This window comes from Aureobasidium subglaciale (genome assembly GCF_000721755.1).
Source record: "Aureobasidium subglaciale EXF-2481 unplaced genomic scaffold scaffold_12, whole genome shotgun sequence".
Lineage (NCBI taxonomy): Eukaryota > Fungi > Ascomycota > Dothideomycetes > Dothideales > Saccotheciaceae > Aureobasidium > Aureobasidium subglaciale.
This window is the reverse complement of record NW_013566983.1, coordinates 415,281-428,961: the sequence shown is the minus strand read 5'-3', so window position 1 is coordinate 428,961 and position 13,681 is coordinate 415,281. Positions and strand designations below refer to the sequence as shown.

General features: G+C 51.4%; 7 protein-coding genes across 7 annotated transcripts; 6 read left to right on the top strand and 1 right to left on the bottom strand.

Moving 5' to 3' along the window:
- Positions 1-61: 61 nt before the first annotated feature.
- On the top strand, positions 62-1,556 carry AUEXF2481DRAFT_255066 (uncharacterized protein). The gene is made up of 3 exons (XM_013487878.1): positions 62-310; positions 362-425; positions 479-1,556. The coding sequence occupies exons 1-3, from the start codon at positions 158-160 to the stop codon at positions 1,057-1,059; spliced, it is 798 nt and encodes a 265-aa protein (XP_013343332.1). The 5' UTR covers positions 62-157; the 3' UTR covers positions 1,060-1,556.
- Positions 1,557-2,400: 844 nt separating this feature from the next.
- AUEXF2481DRAFT_5623 (uncharacterized protein) lies at positions 2,401-3,148 on the top strand (the record flags this gene model as incomplete). The annotated part of the gene is made up of 2 exons (XM_013487635.1): positions 2,401-2,614; positions 2,670-3,148. The coding sequence occupies 2 exons, from the start codon at positions 2,401-2,403 to the stop codon at positions 3,146-3,148; spliced, it is 693 nt and encodes a 230-aa protein (XP_013343089.1).
- Positions 3,149-3,515: 367 nt separating this feature from the next.
- On the top strand, positions 3,516-5,438 carry AUEXF2481DRAFT_40687 (uncharacterized protein). Its single transcript, XM_013487750.1, has one exon. The coding sequence runs from the start codon at positions 3,799-3,801 to the stop codon at positions 4,990-4,992; it is 1,194 nt and encodes a 397-aa protein (XP_013343204.1). The 5' UTR covers positions 3,516-3,798; the 3' UTR covers positions 4,993-5,438.
- AUEXF2481DRAFT_40686 (uncharacterized protein) lies at positions 5,399-7,686 on the top strand. The gene is made up of 4 exons (XM_013487749.1): positions 5,399-6,037; positions 6,095-6,683; positions 6,746-6,981; positions 7,044-7,686. Exons 1-4 carry the CDS (start codon positions 5,894-5,896, stop codon positions 7,329-7,331), a joined length of 1,257 nt encoding a protein of 418 aa, XP_013343203.1. The 5' UTR covers positions 5,399-5,893; the 3' UTR covers positions 7,332-7,686.
- A 301-nt stretch (positions 7,687-7,987) lies between these two features.
- On the top strand, positions 7,988-10,581 carry AUEXF2481DRAFT_40685 (uncharacterized protein). Its single transcript, XM_013487748.1, has 3 exons — positions 7,988-8,369; positions 8,419-8,834; positions 8,889-10,581. The coding sequence occupies exons 1-3, from the start codon at positions 8,046-8,048 to the stop codon at positions 10,123-10,125; spliced, it is 1,977 nt and encodes a 658-aa protein (XP_013343202.1). The 5' UTR covers positions 7,988-8,045; the 3' UTR covers positions 10,126-10,581.
- Positions 10,582-10,659: 78 nt separating this feature from the next.
- Positions 10,660-11,894, top strand: AUEXF2481DRAFT_40684 (uncharacterized protein). Its single transcript, XM_013487747.1, has 2 exons — positions 10,660-10,678; positions 10,744-11,894. Exon 2 carries the CDS (start codon positions 10,847-10,849, stop codon positions 11,726-11,728), a length of 882 nt encoding a protein of 293 aa, XP_013343201.1. The 5' UTR covers positions 10,660-10,678; positions 10,744-10,846; the 3' UTR covers positions 11,729-11,894.
- A 934-nt stretch (positions 11,895-12,828) lies between these two features.
- AUEXF2481DRAFT_5619 (uncharacterized protein) lies at positions 12,829-13,658 on the bottom strand (the record flags this gene model as incomplete). Its single annotated transcript, XM_013487634.1, has 3 exons — positions 12,829-13,429; positions 13,482-13,532; positions 13,588-13,658. The coding sequence occupies 3 exons, from the start codon at positions 13,656-13,658 to the stop codon at positions 12,829-12,831; spliced, it is 723 nt and encodes a 240-aa protein (XP_013343088.1).
- Positions 13,659-13,681: the final 23 nt, after the last annotated feature.

Genomic DNA, 13,681 nt, shown 5'->3' with positions numbered 1-13,681 from the left:
ACACTCGGAGTCAACTTCACCTGAGGCTTTCCTCGATTACGCGTCTTGTCTTTTACACTTCAAGCCAACATTACCCTTAAAGCGCCTGCGCAGTATCTATTGTTTATCGTCTGCACCTCAACCCTATTCATCTCTCTCAGAACAATCTACAATCGCCATGCACTTTTTCAAGAGTGCTGTTTTCGGTGCTGTTGCACTTGCAAGCCTTGTCCTCGCTCAAGCCCCACGTTTGTCGTTCACCAGAACACCTACCGAAATCACTGCAGGCCAGCCGGTCACAATCCAGTACACTGCCCAGGATCTCAGTCAGGTAAGAGGCGCCGTCCATCAAAGCCGTCAGACAAGTACTAACGAGGACCAGCCCGCAACAATCGTACTCAGAAAGGGCGACCCTTCTAATCTGTTGGATGTTTCGACTCTGACCAGTACGCGACCAAGTTCGATCGTGAGAGGAACTGATTATGCTGACAGCCTACAGACAACGCTCTAAATGGTAGCTACACCTGGATCCCTGCAAGATCTCTCCAGAACGCCAGCGACTACGCTCTTCAGATCGCCCAAGGCTACCAGATCAACTACTCGGGATTATTCACCATCACCGGAGGTAACGCCGCCGCAGTGTCCTCGGCAGGTTCTGCAAGCTCTTCATCTCAGGCCGCTGCATCGTCCTTGACTGCCTCTGCTGTGTCAAGCATCGAGTCTGTCATCGCGAGCTACAACTCGTCCTTGACCAACCTGACTGCAGTCGTGTCTATCCAGACCTCGCCTCCTACTCCCCCAGCCAATACCACAGCAGTCATTGTCGCACCTAGCGTTGGAACTGGCTCGCCTGTCATTCGTAACACGACTATTGTCTCGCCCACCTTGACCTCTTCATTAAGCGGATCAAGAAGCACCGTGACTTCCGTCGTGACTTCTAGCGCAGGGACATCAGGTCGTGCCTCGTCAACTTCGGCTGCAGCAAGCGCTTCAAGCACCGGCGCCGCAGCAACTCTGGCTCAAGCAAGCACTCCTGTTCTTGCGCTCTTTGGAGTGGCTGCCGTCTTCTTCTTCCAGTAGACACATACAAATCTCATCGCCAATCATGGAAACGATGACAGGGAATGGGGACCACGGAAACACCTTACGTACAAGTGTCTAATGCCTACATGCTTTGAGAGCATATTTACCACATTCAACTTGCCTCACTGATCCCCAACGAACATTCAGTAAGTTCTGGACCTGACGTAGTTACTAGATCGACATATGATCCGGCCTTCGAGGGCGCAGGCTATCCTTATGAAGCAACCGGTCAAACCCCATCACTCGACCTTCCAAGCCATCGACGTCGAAGGATTCATCACCTCCTGCTTCATGCGCAGCAGCAACACGTGAACAATGTCCTTCCCGCGGGCAGCGCGAACGTGCGGGATATAAGATTGCCCACACTCTATTTATGCTCCTGTTCCTGCAGCAGCCGGGCCGAAGGTCTGTGCAGCTGCTATCCTCTCGCCCAGATCGTTTGCGCCTGCACCCATGAATCAGTGACCTTTTCCCTTCTGCCTTAGCCGATGCACTGTCGCATGCGCTGTACCTGCTCGAGCTGAGATACATGCAGTGAGATCAAAGGTAAATGTTTGATGACTCCAAGCAGAGCTGTAAAGGTACAATATGTTTGTTTATCAAGCAACCAGGGGTCTCTTTGCCAAACACGCTTGCAGCCGTTTAGACAGAAGACTCAGCAACCTGACGGCGGGCGGACGATCATCGTTTCCCCAGAGCCGGAACATCGAAACATGATCAAATAATTTCCGCCGCCTTCCTTATGGCGATTAGAGGTCGCGAACCTTCTCACGCAAGAGGCACCCGGCTGGGCGTGATCTCGCTTGCCTCTTCCTCCTCATTCTGCTTTCCCATTCGGCCCAACGCCCGAGGAAATATAAGTTTGTTCCTGAGGTACCTCCACCTAGGCGTGGCGAAGCGAGTCAAAGAGGTATTGAGTTTTTGACAAACGCCGTGGCAACCGAGCACTGTGTGGACTGGAAAGGGAAAAAGAGACAAACGACAACTACAAATGGAAGTTTGGGCAAGCTCGACTAGCGCAGAGAGGCGCTTGTATGGTAGGAGACCTTGGGAGCATCCGCGCGCCGTCGTTGTATCAAACGGCGCCATGTTTAGATGGTGTGGGCTGTTCGCCTGCCTCTGCCCTGCTGCCTCCCTATTAGCTTCTGGGCTCTGATGGAGATGGTGGACCTTCGTCATCTTAAATAGAAATAAGGGCTTGCTCTACGGTTTCTGGTTCCTTCTCTTTTCTTCATCTCCTTCTTGCAACAGATACTACATCTTCTCGCTTGCATACCATTCTTTCCCAAGAAAACACACTCTTTACGAAGAATATCACAGACACACAACAGTATCAACATGCGTTTCTCAACTCAGACCCTCGTTGCCCTTTTGGCCTCTCCTCTCCTGGCCTTTGCCGCTAGCGAGAACAAGTTCACCAACTCCGACTACAACGGTATCACTGCTGGTCAGACTTTCAACATCAAGTGGGACCCTACCACCTCTGGCACTGTCTCCCTCATCCTCCGCTCCGGTGCCAGCAACAATCTGACTCCTGGAGTCTACGTTGCTCGTAAGTGTCTGCAGACAAATCAGTAGGTTATATTCATGGCTAACAAACATCACAGAGGGTATCTCCAACTCTGGCAGCTACAGCTGGTCTGTCCCCTCAGACATCACCCGTGGTTCCGACTACGCTCTCGAGATCGTCGACGACTCTAACACCTCCAACGTCAACTACACTCCCCAGTTTGTCGTTGACAGCACAAACACCGTCGCCTCGTCGACCTCATACATCAGCCAGTCAGCAAGTGCCTCTGCTTCTTCAGCCTCTGGCTCAGCTTCCTCAAGCGCTTCTTCCGCATCCAGATCTGCCTCTTCGTCGGCTGCATCCGCCTCTTCCTCCGCCTCGTCAGCATCTGGCTCGGCTTCCTCGAGCCTCTCGTCGGCTTCAAGATCGGCTTCTTCGTCGGCAGCTTCTGCCTCATCTTCCGCTGCTAGCCGCGCTTCCAGCGCTTCGAACTCAGTTGCTCCTACCTCCACTGGTGGTGCCATGGCTTCTGCCATCCCTTTCGGTCTCATGGCCCTTGGTGCCCTTGCTCTGTAAATGTCTGCATCGAATTGATGTAAGGCTGAAGAGTCTGGTGCTGCGAGAGCGTCGAGTCCGTCCTTGCTTCTAATACTATAATGATACCTTGTACCTAAAGTGTGTATCTTTGGGATTTCTTGTACGAATGTTTTGCGTGTTTTTGAGTTCGAGAAAAAGCTGTATATTGCCTAGAAGAAAATATATTGTTTCTACCTCACTATCCCCCTTTTATGCTTACTGATAATGAAAGTGGTGTCAGTCAATTCACCTTGTCTTGTATGCCCATGTGCTGTCGCCGAAACCAGGTCACAAGTCGGTGCCTAACCAGTCGCTCACTCGAAGCTTGCCCGAGCAGCTAATTCGGAACTCGATTCCCAAACACTAGCTTCGATCGTGAACGTTCGATATGGTTCATACCGATTGGGCTATCATCACTCTTTTACGACTGAGCTACACTTTGGCGAACGCAAGTGTTTGTGTCGTCGACTCGATCAGGCAAAAAGTGATCGAAAAGTGTCGTGGCAGGGTCATCCCCCAGTCGAGGAAGCTGGTAAACACCTCGGCACCGAGACACCTACATCATCACTGAGCAACTCCGAGATCAGCGAACTTGCATTCCTCTTCGCTTCTCCATTGCATCAGACGAAGTCACATACATCGACGCAGTGATGAATTTACTCGAGCTTCCGCGAGAGATACGCGATCACATCTACACGACCATTGTGGACCCAGAGGTCAACAGATACACCGACAAGCATGGAAACACAAAATACACCTACTGGCACACGAACCTCCTCAGCGTCAACAAGCAAATCTACCACGAAGCCCGCCGCATCTTCCTCGAGCAAAACAGCTTCATCAAAGTCACCACACCGTTTCCCGAGTCCAAAGAGCAAGTCCACGAGGATGGTGTTCCGATTGTCGCAAGCGATTTGCGCGCAGACAAGTGCACTCAACACAGCCTGTCTGTGTTGATAGCATTCCCACTGACGGGTATGCGCACAAAAGAGGACACTTTCATCATACACGTCGACGACTTGGTCAAGTTCTGCGACTCGTGGTATCACTCTGCGGCAGACTACCCGGAGTTGAACGAGAACTTGACGCTCAAGCTCACTTTGAGGGACCCGCTCTCCGGCACACCTCTCGACAGTACGCCGGCTGAAAAGAAGGTGCTCAAGTCAATGCAAGAAAGGCTGCTATATCCCTTTGGCAGAATCAAGAATCTCATGAGGGTCGACGTAACTGGCATCCCTTTGCCCGACGACACAGTCGTTGCGGAAATGAAGAGAGTAATGGCTATACCACTCGGCTCACCAGCACAACGTCTGATCCAAGCCACAGAGTACAAAGACGCAGGAAACGCAGCCCTGATGGCAGACCGACCATTGGAAGCGCTGGAACACTACCGCAAGGCCTGGGAAGCAATGTTCATCGTCGTCAACGGCCGCTCTCGCCGCGTCTATGGAGAAAGATACTTTGAGGTTCTTCTCAACACACCACCCTTTGAAAACAAGCACGGTAGTATGGTGCGGACTATTCTTCGAGTGCGTCTTGTTGCCAATTCTCTGCTCGCATACCTCAAACTCAAGGACTGGGAGACAGTCGTCCATATCGGCATGAGAACTATCAGTATCATGCGAAGAGGCGATGAGAATATCGAGCCCGAGGAAGAGGCTTGGGGAGGTGCCTGGACGGCTGGACCTGAGATGGGAAAGATCTACTATCGCACTGCTTTGGCCTTGAAGGAAATGGACGACAAATACGAAGCAAGAAGACTGTTGAAAGTCGCAGTCTTGTACTTGCCAAACGATCAAAGGGTTCACGAGTTGATTAGGGAGTGTGCGTTGAGGATTCTCTGAGCAAAGGCGGGCAGCAGATCTGGCTTTGGAGGAGTGCATATGGAGGCGCGAAAATAGGCCCGCAAAGGGCTGGACTCTACCACATTCAAACATGGTATGGACGGATGTAACAATCACGGCGGGGGGATCTTGGATGGAAGAAATTGCTCGAGATGCTGCAATTCAAGGGACAGCTTGAGGTTAGTTTCATAATGAAGTTACGAGGTTTCACACAATCCTTTGCTCAGGAAGTTCATCGGTATTAGAAGGGGTGAGCAGTAAGATGCTTATCGGGATAAACACTTGGCAGGGTGCGGCCCGAGTGGAATGCTAGCAAACGTCCCGGCTATCTTATGCAGCGCTCATATATCTGCGAGATGAGATGCTCCCTTTGTGTGCGGAACACTGTCACACATGTAGCTGCCTCGAGGCACTATACTTTCTCGAATTGCAGCGGTGTCATCGAGATGCTTCATTCTACTGAATTTGTCTGTACGCAACATGACTGTGCCTTTTTGTAGCTCGTCGTTGCTCTAATTTATTCATTGTGAAGAAGGAGGGGGGTGACAGTATTCTACACATGGGGAGGCCAGAAAGCACTCTGCAGTAGCATGGGACTGGAGAAAGACGACTTTCACTTACCAGGTCCTCTCACTGGATGGTGTTTGGTTCACAATCTTGTAAGCATAAGTAATGCTCAGTAGACATGGAGGGCCAGAATAAAGAAGGCGTAAATGGCGGTGTCGGATGAAAGAAATGCACCCCGTTCTCTAGCAAAGGTTCGGCGCGACAAGAAATCGGGAAATCGGAGTCCGTAGAAACTTCGTGGATTGTTGCAGCTCGAAGTCCCAACAGACGACTTGACCAGAAGTTGTCCGCCCATCCCCCTCTCGACCCTTTCCCTTCTCACAACCCTCCAGTCATGCTGTCCAGATTTGCGCCGAGGTCTTTCACCTCGTCGGTCAGACGTGCTGCCTTCCAGCCCATTCGTGTCGCTCCTCAAGTGCTGAGAACCGTCACCACCGACGCCGCCAGCGCCCACGCCGACAAGGAGGATGTCCCCAGCGTATGCAGCCCGAGATTGATGAGACAAAGCTGGTCAGCCGACTAATTGATGTTGCAGGAGGACGACAAGGCCTTCGAGGTCAAGCTCTCCGACGAGAGCTTCGAGACGTACGAGCTCGACCCTCCCTCGTTCACCCTCAAGACCACCAAGAAGGAGCTGAAGCAGATGTACTACGACATGGTCGCCATGCGCCGCATGGAGATGGCCGCCGACAGACTCTATAAGGAGAAGAAGATTCGTGGTTTCTGCCATCTGTCCACCGGTCAGGAGGCCGTCGCCGTCGGTATCGAGCACGGTATCACAAAGGAGGACTCTGTCATCACCGCCTACCGTTGCCACGGTTTCGCCATGATGCGTGGTGCTTCGGTCAAGTCCATCATTGGTGAGCTGCTCGGCAGAAGAGAGGGTATCGCCTACGGAAAGGGTGGTTCCATGCACATGTTCACCAAGGGCTTCTACGGCGGTAACGGTATCGTCGGTGCTCAGGTTCCCGTCGGTGCCGGTCTTGCCTTTGCCGACCAGTACCAGAACAAGAAGAACGTCTCCATCTCCCTCTACGGTGATGGCGCTTCCAACCAGGGTCAGGTCTTTGAGGCTTACAACATGGCCAAGCTGTGGAACCTTCCCGTCATCTTTGCTTGTGAGAGTGAGTACACTCCTGTTGCACTTATAGCTGTTCCTATCAGATCACTGACTATCGACTGCTAGACAACAAGTACGGTATGGGTACTGCTGCCAACCGCTCGTCTGCCATCACCGAGTACTACAAGCGTGGTCAGTACATCCCTGGTCTCAAGATCAACGGCATGGACGTCCTTGCCTGCAAGCAAGCCGTTGCTTTCGGTAAGCAGTGGGCCGCTGAGGGCAACGGTCCCCTCGTCTACGAGTTCGTCACCTACAGATACGGAGGTCACTCCATGTCCGACCCCGGTACCACCTACAGAGTAAGCTCTCCTCATTCCCGCCAATCTCTCCTTGCATCTTACTAACATTCTTCCTTTTCCAGACCCGCGAGGAGATTCAGCGCATGCGCAGCACCCAGGACCCCATCGCCGGCCTCAAGCAAAAGATCCTCGACTGGGAGGTCGCCACCGAGTCGGAGCTCAAGTCCATCGACAAGCAAGCACGCGAGAGCGTCGACGCCGAAGTCAAGGAGGCCGAGGCCATGCCCCCACCGGACGCCACCCCCAAGATTCTGTTCGAGGACATTTACGTCCGTGGCTCCGAGCCCGAGTTCCTTCGTGGCCGTATCCCCGAGGAGAACTTCTACTACGAGCAGGAGAAGAGCTCATAGAGAGTTTTCTCTGTTGGCTTAGACGGAAGGGAAGCAGGCTTGTAATATAAAGGAGTTTTGCTGGGTGAAGGAGGCCAAGAGAAGTGTTACGCGAGACGAGCATGTGGATTGGGCTTGGAATAGAGCCCTGTCATTCATTTCTGTCTTTGTGATATACACTCTCTCGATGCATTGCATTATTTTTTTTCCATTCAAATCGCCATCTCAAATACCATGAATCATTTTTTCTTGTTCACAAACAATACCTTGCATAGCCTAGCGACCTCACCTACACTATTATGGTCAATCTCAGACCTGAAAAGGTATACTCTTCCCGAAGTAATTATGAGTGATCAATGTAGAAGATATGCCAAATCGATATTGGTTCCAGCACCCGTGTCTTGCGTAGAGTGACACGATTGATAGACTGTTTTCTGACTTCACGGATGACAAACACGACGTGGTCCAGGGGTACTATCGATGTCTGAATAATGACATGTACACGGAGGAAGCCGTCTGTTCATGTTCATGTGTCGAGACAAGTCAGAAAGAGCTCATTCAACGAGAAGACGATGCATGCTGGAGAAGCGAAAGTGTATCGTGTGGGGGAACTTCGCAAGCTTTGACCAAGTATTGGCGGGACTCTCTCATTGCCCTCATGCGACACACACGCAACTGGACAAGTGGTGAATTATTACATTTCCGACCGCAACACACAAAAACACATACACAAAAATGGCAGCGACACTAGCCTCGCTGCTGGGCCAAGCGTCCATGACCGACCACGAACAAGTGCTCAGCGCTTGCGAAGCCACCCTCTCCCAATCGAAGAATGATGTTCAAGCTCAGCAGGTCAAGATTGTTGCGCTGTTGAATCTGGATCGCTTTCAAGATGCTGTCGCTACCGTGGAGGCTGGTGGGGAGGAGATTAAGAGGACGGCGCGATTGGAGTATGCTTATGCGCTGTACAAGAATGGACAAGCCGCAAAGGCTGCAGAGGTCGCTAGACAGGATGGCAGCGAGTCGGACAGGGGATTGAGACATGTCGAGGCGCAAGCTGTACGTCTACTGGAGTGGTAGGGAGAGTCTGCGGCTAACATTCAGGCAGAGCTACAGACACCAGGACTTTGAGCGCGCCTCCGAGCTATACCGTAACCTCTCAGCACAGAGAGGAGCAGTCAACAACGAGGACATGGACCTGCGCATCAACATGGGCGCCACATATGCACAACTCGAATGGGCAGGTCGTGTCTCAGCAGACGCACCGCAGAAGCCCGCAAGAGAGGACATGGAGGCTTTCGAGACGGCATACAACGCAGCTTGCCAGAGCATTGCGCGTGATGAGTTGGGTCAGGCCGAGGTTCTGCTGCGAAGAGCAAAGGAATTGTGCGAGGCTTCCGAGATGGAGCAGGAGGAAAAGGACGCTGAGATTGTGCCAATTTCCATCCAGCAGCTCTACGTTTTGATCCGCCAGGGCAGACTGGAAGATGCACAGGCTCTTGCTGCCACTATTGACTCCAAAAAGTGTGTAATCTTCTTTTGCCGAGGCCGAGATGGACTGGCTAACTCGTTTCGCAGTGTCCACGCCTTCCACGATTCGTCGACTCAATTCATCGCTCAAACGAACACAGCAGCCAGTTCGACAGAAAGCTCAAACCCCTACCTTACCCACCGCACTCTCTACAAGACTCCTTCGACCATCCTTCCGGACAGGCCTTTCACCTACCAAAGTGCTGCCATTCAACGCAACAACTACACACTCGACCTGCTGGCCCACAAGTACGACGGCATCATCAGATCGACCGCAAACCTCGCCGCGACCCCTACCCTCGACTCGGCAACAAACTCATTTTCCGCCTTTGGCGCCGCTGCCCACACTCGCAACCAAGCTGGAAAAGAAGCCTTGAAGACCGTCTTGCCAGTGCTGGAACGTAGACCAAACGACATTGGTCTATTGCTCGTGTGCATGCAACTCTACATCCACTCCTCGAACCCTGCCGCTGCAATCTCCCTCCTTGAGAACTTCTTCACCCGTCTATCTTCGTCATCCGAGCCCTCAGCACAAGATGTCCGTTACGCACCTGGTCTGATCGGTGTCCTGGTTTCTCTCTACACTTCGCGTGGTCAGACCAGCCACGCACGTTCAGAACTGGCAAAGGCTGCAAGATACTGGCGTCAGCACTCCAACCCTCCGATCTCGACAAGAGCATTGGGCCATCTCTACAAATCCGCCGGTGCATCATTGCTCAACTCCTCTGTTCCTGCTGACCAACAACTCGCCGCTGACCTCTTCACTTTCATGCACGAAAAGGACGCTTCAGACCGTTACGCAGCCGCCGGTCTCGTGGCAGCACTCGCCCGCGCCAACCCTTCAGCTATCACCGAGGAAAAGCTCTCTGCCCTCACACCCCTCGACCGTCTCATCTCCGGCATCGACGTCTCTGCTCTCGAAAACGCTGGTGTCGCGAAATCAACTCCTACACCCACTTCTACCTCGACGAAACGTGCAGCCCCTGACTCTGCACCCAAGCCAAAGACCAAGAAACTGAAAAAGAGCAAGACACCCAAAGATTTCGACCCTACCAAAAAGATGGATCCCGAGAGATGGCTGCCTATCAAAGATAGATCTTCGTATAGACCAAAGGGCAAAAAGGGTAAAGCCAAACAGGCAATGTTTATGCAAGGTGGTGCTGTAGCAGAGGATAGCGGTGCTGGATCTGGAGCTTCTACGCCCGCTCCTGCTGCTCAGCTTGTAGAGGGAAAGAGTAATGCGGCGAAGAATAAGAATAAGAAGAAGAAGGGTGGGAAGTGGTGAAGTCCGACTTGCCTACTGCTAAACTATCCCAGAAATATAGTCACGAGGGCCTTTTTTCTTTTTGTATAACATACTAGAAAAAGTACGACTATGAGGCTAGATCTTTTACCTGTTTCTAGATTATTCTTGGGGTCTTGCTCGCAAAGAGCTTGATCATTCTCTTGAGGGGGTTTTCTCTGCTGTCCTAGACCTTTGAATCCTCTCGCGTGTTTTCATATGCTGTTCCGAGATATCAATGACGGTTGGACTTGCTCGACGGCTCTGACTAGACACGTCGTCGAGAGAAACAAGAACATGTGACACCGAGGCTTCCCGACCGAGGCACCGTTTGTAATTGATATACAGCTGGGCGGGTTTTTCTTGGATTCTCTCAAAACGACTTCAGTTGCCTTTTTTTTTTCCCGCAAGGACTACCGCTTTTGGAAATTCCCATCTTCATTTCTCTTGGGCAATTTACATTCGTTTGACATGGACAACTCCACACAAAAGCGCCTTGAAGAATGGACTTTTAGTCTCTCGATGTGGTTCTATTTTCGCAAGCCTTACTACTCTGGTATATACGCTTGTACTTTGGCATTGATTTCTTGGTTGTAAAGCCATAGTTTTGACCTTGTTTAGATTTGAACAGGTAGGAGTAAAGGGATGTGATAAATACCACACCCGAGCCCCAAATGATCTCGAGAATGATGTTATCCTCCACCTTTTCCATCTTATTGCAAGCATGGACTCTCCCAAATCTCTGCAAGAGAATACTGCTTGTTTGAATTCTTACACCATCACGAAACTGGCTGCGAATGTTCATCTTTTGGAACCTCTGCACAAGCATACCTACAACAATGACAAGCACATCTACAACAACGAAAAGCACACCAAAGACTCAACACACCCAGACTTAGTAATCCTATGCACATGGATGTCCGCCGCACCCCGACACATAAAAAAATACATCCTCGGCCACCAAACCCTGCACCCCAACTCCACAATCCTAATCATCACGACCTCCGTCTTCGACATCCTCCTAGTCCCTTTGGCATTACAACGAAAACGCCTTGGTAGCTGTCTCTCTTACATAGAAACCTCTGCATCTGCAAAAGTAGTCCTTCATCTATTCTCAGGCGGAGGAGCACATACAGCCAGTCTACTCGCTGAAGAATACAGCACCACTTATGGTGTGCCATTACCCCTGCACACAATGATCCTAGACTCCTCACCAGGCACAAACGCCTACGCCCCCGCCTTTACCGCCTGTATCTCCGCCCTGCCAACCTCCCCCCTCCTCCGCATCTTCCTAACCCCATTAATCCACTGCTTGGTAGGAGTAGCATGGGTATTAGAGCATAAATTCGGAGTGCAAAGTGTAGTTACAAAAGCTAATGCTCGCTTGAATGATGGAAAGTTGGTGCAAAAGGGGAAAAAGAGATTGTATGTTTATTCAGAGGCTGATGGGATGGTGCTTTGGCGCGGGGTGGAGGTGCATGCAAATGAGGCCGAGGAGAAAGGGTGGAGGGTGCAGAGGATGAGGGTTAGAGATGCTGGACATGTTGCTATTATGGGGGTGGATCCTGTAGCGTATTGGGGTGCTGTTGGCGAGGCTTGTGGGTAGTGGCGGTGATGTGTTGTGTGATAAACAAGGAAATGTGCCCTTCAATGGTTGGTTTGGTGCAGGAGAGGGAACGTGTATACCAGAGAGCCCGAGTTACCATGTAAATTGTTTGACTATGCATATAGATGGGGTGCTCTTGTACGCATTGACAATCCCTTGATCTTGTCTGAGCCGTCGACATTGCCCGAGCCTCTGGGGTTTGCAATGACCGAGAAGCTCGAATTGGGAAGATGCCGTCGATGGTATGTCGTTAACTCATACCCAAGACACTAAGACGAGGCTTGGCTATGTAGACAAAGCAGCTGTGTAGCGAATGAGCTAGTGCTTGCGAATGTAATGCTTGACGATTGATGATAGATCCATGCGATTGAGAACAAGATCGCTGTATGAGACACAATTGGCTTGACTATTTGACTCTGCAACGAGATGTTTATCCTACGTTCTGCTAGTGCGATCATGTTGTATGTAGATGATGTGGACGACTTGATTGATCTTCATGTCCAGCTAACAGAACTGAACTCGTCGTCGTAGACAGAGCGTCATACCCATTGCTGGCCGGGCTACCCAGGGCTCGACCACCAGGAGAGTCCGTCATGACGAGTGTCACTTTGACTGGATATCTCGACAACGACGGCACATCGTTCGTCGAACCCCGTCGGACCGGGGTAAATAGGCTTGTACGAAGTGATAGAACCAGGACCGGAAAGCTGTGACCGCCACACACCAGCGTTTTCCGAACAGACTTATCCATAACTGGCCTGCTGCGGAGAACATCTCCTAGCAACATTCGACCCTCTCGCTGTTTCATGCCGCATCTCACGAACGAAGAGTACACTGTACGCCTTGCGCGTCAGGCCAGCATGATACTCATCAATCGCTGAAGGATCTTTCGAGGATAGTAGGTAAGCGTCTTTCGAAAGGACGTATGAGGCGTCAATTTGACCCAACGCATGACGCACGAAAGCATCGGACATCTCAGACTGCTCCATGGTCGACACGCTCCCAATCTTCTCAGTCTTCGACGAGTATTGTCAATGGGACATGCCAATCTTGTGCTTCGACTGGCAATCCATTATAGCCGGAGCAAATACGACAGAGTCTCATGCCTGGCCTGGTACATGACACTCAGTCGTGACACCCGTCCAGTCACCGGAGAGCGCTTTCTCCAGCCAAGGAACCTCAACAGGTACCACGTTGTCTCGCACATAGTTCAACAAAGACACGGAGCCTGGTGCGTCATCAAACACACCAACCACACCAGCTCGAGTAAGTCCCATTGCTGCAGCAATAGTGCGTTCGCAGGATGAGTCCAGAAGAACAAGGCGGGTCTGCTGCGATTTCTCCTTGTACTTCACCGACGGGGCGTAGCATAACAGCGGCAGATGCGCGTAGACCAGATTTTCCGGAGGCTTTGGGAGAAAAATGACGGCTAGGTGTCTTGCAAATGCTTGCTTCGACGCTCCGGTATCCTCATTTGCGGCGGAAGAAATCCCAGATTTTGAAGAAGCAGCCTCAAGCTCCAACTGGCGGCTCGTAGAGTTGAGTCCAACGGTAAGATAGTTCAGAATTACCGGCTCTAATGGTTCGGATGCTGCATTCAGCTCTATTGCCTTCTCGGATGACCTTTTGCGCTTTTTCGACTTTTTCCCCGAGGACTTTGGAGTATGAGCAGCTCGATGCCTTCCTATGGGCTCCAGAAGACTAAATGAGATGAGCAATCCTGGATGATTGACACTGTATGGCACAGTCTCACCTTCCTAGCAGCCCGAGGACGATCTCATTCTGGTCTTTGCTCAGCTCTGGTCTGTTGTGCGTTAGCTTTGCTTGATCGTATTCATCAGGAAGAAAGGGATATGCACATCAATGGACTCTTGACTGAGGTATCAGCCTTATATACAGGTCTCCCTGGCTTGACCTTGGTGCTTGCCATGTTCTGATGTTTGTGTCTGCAGG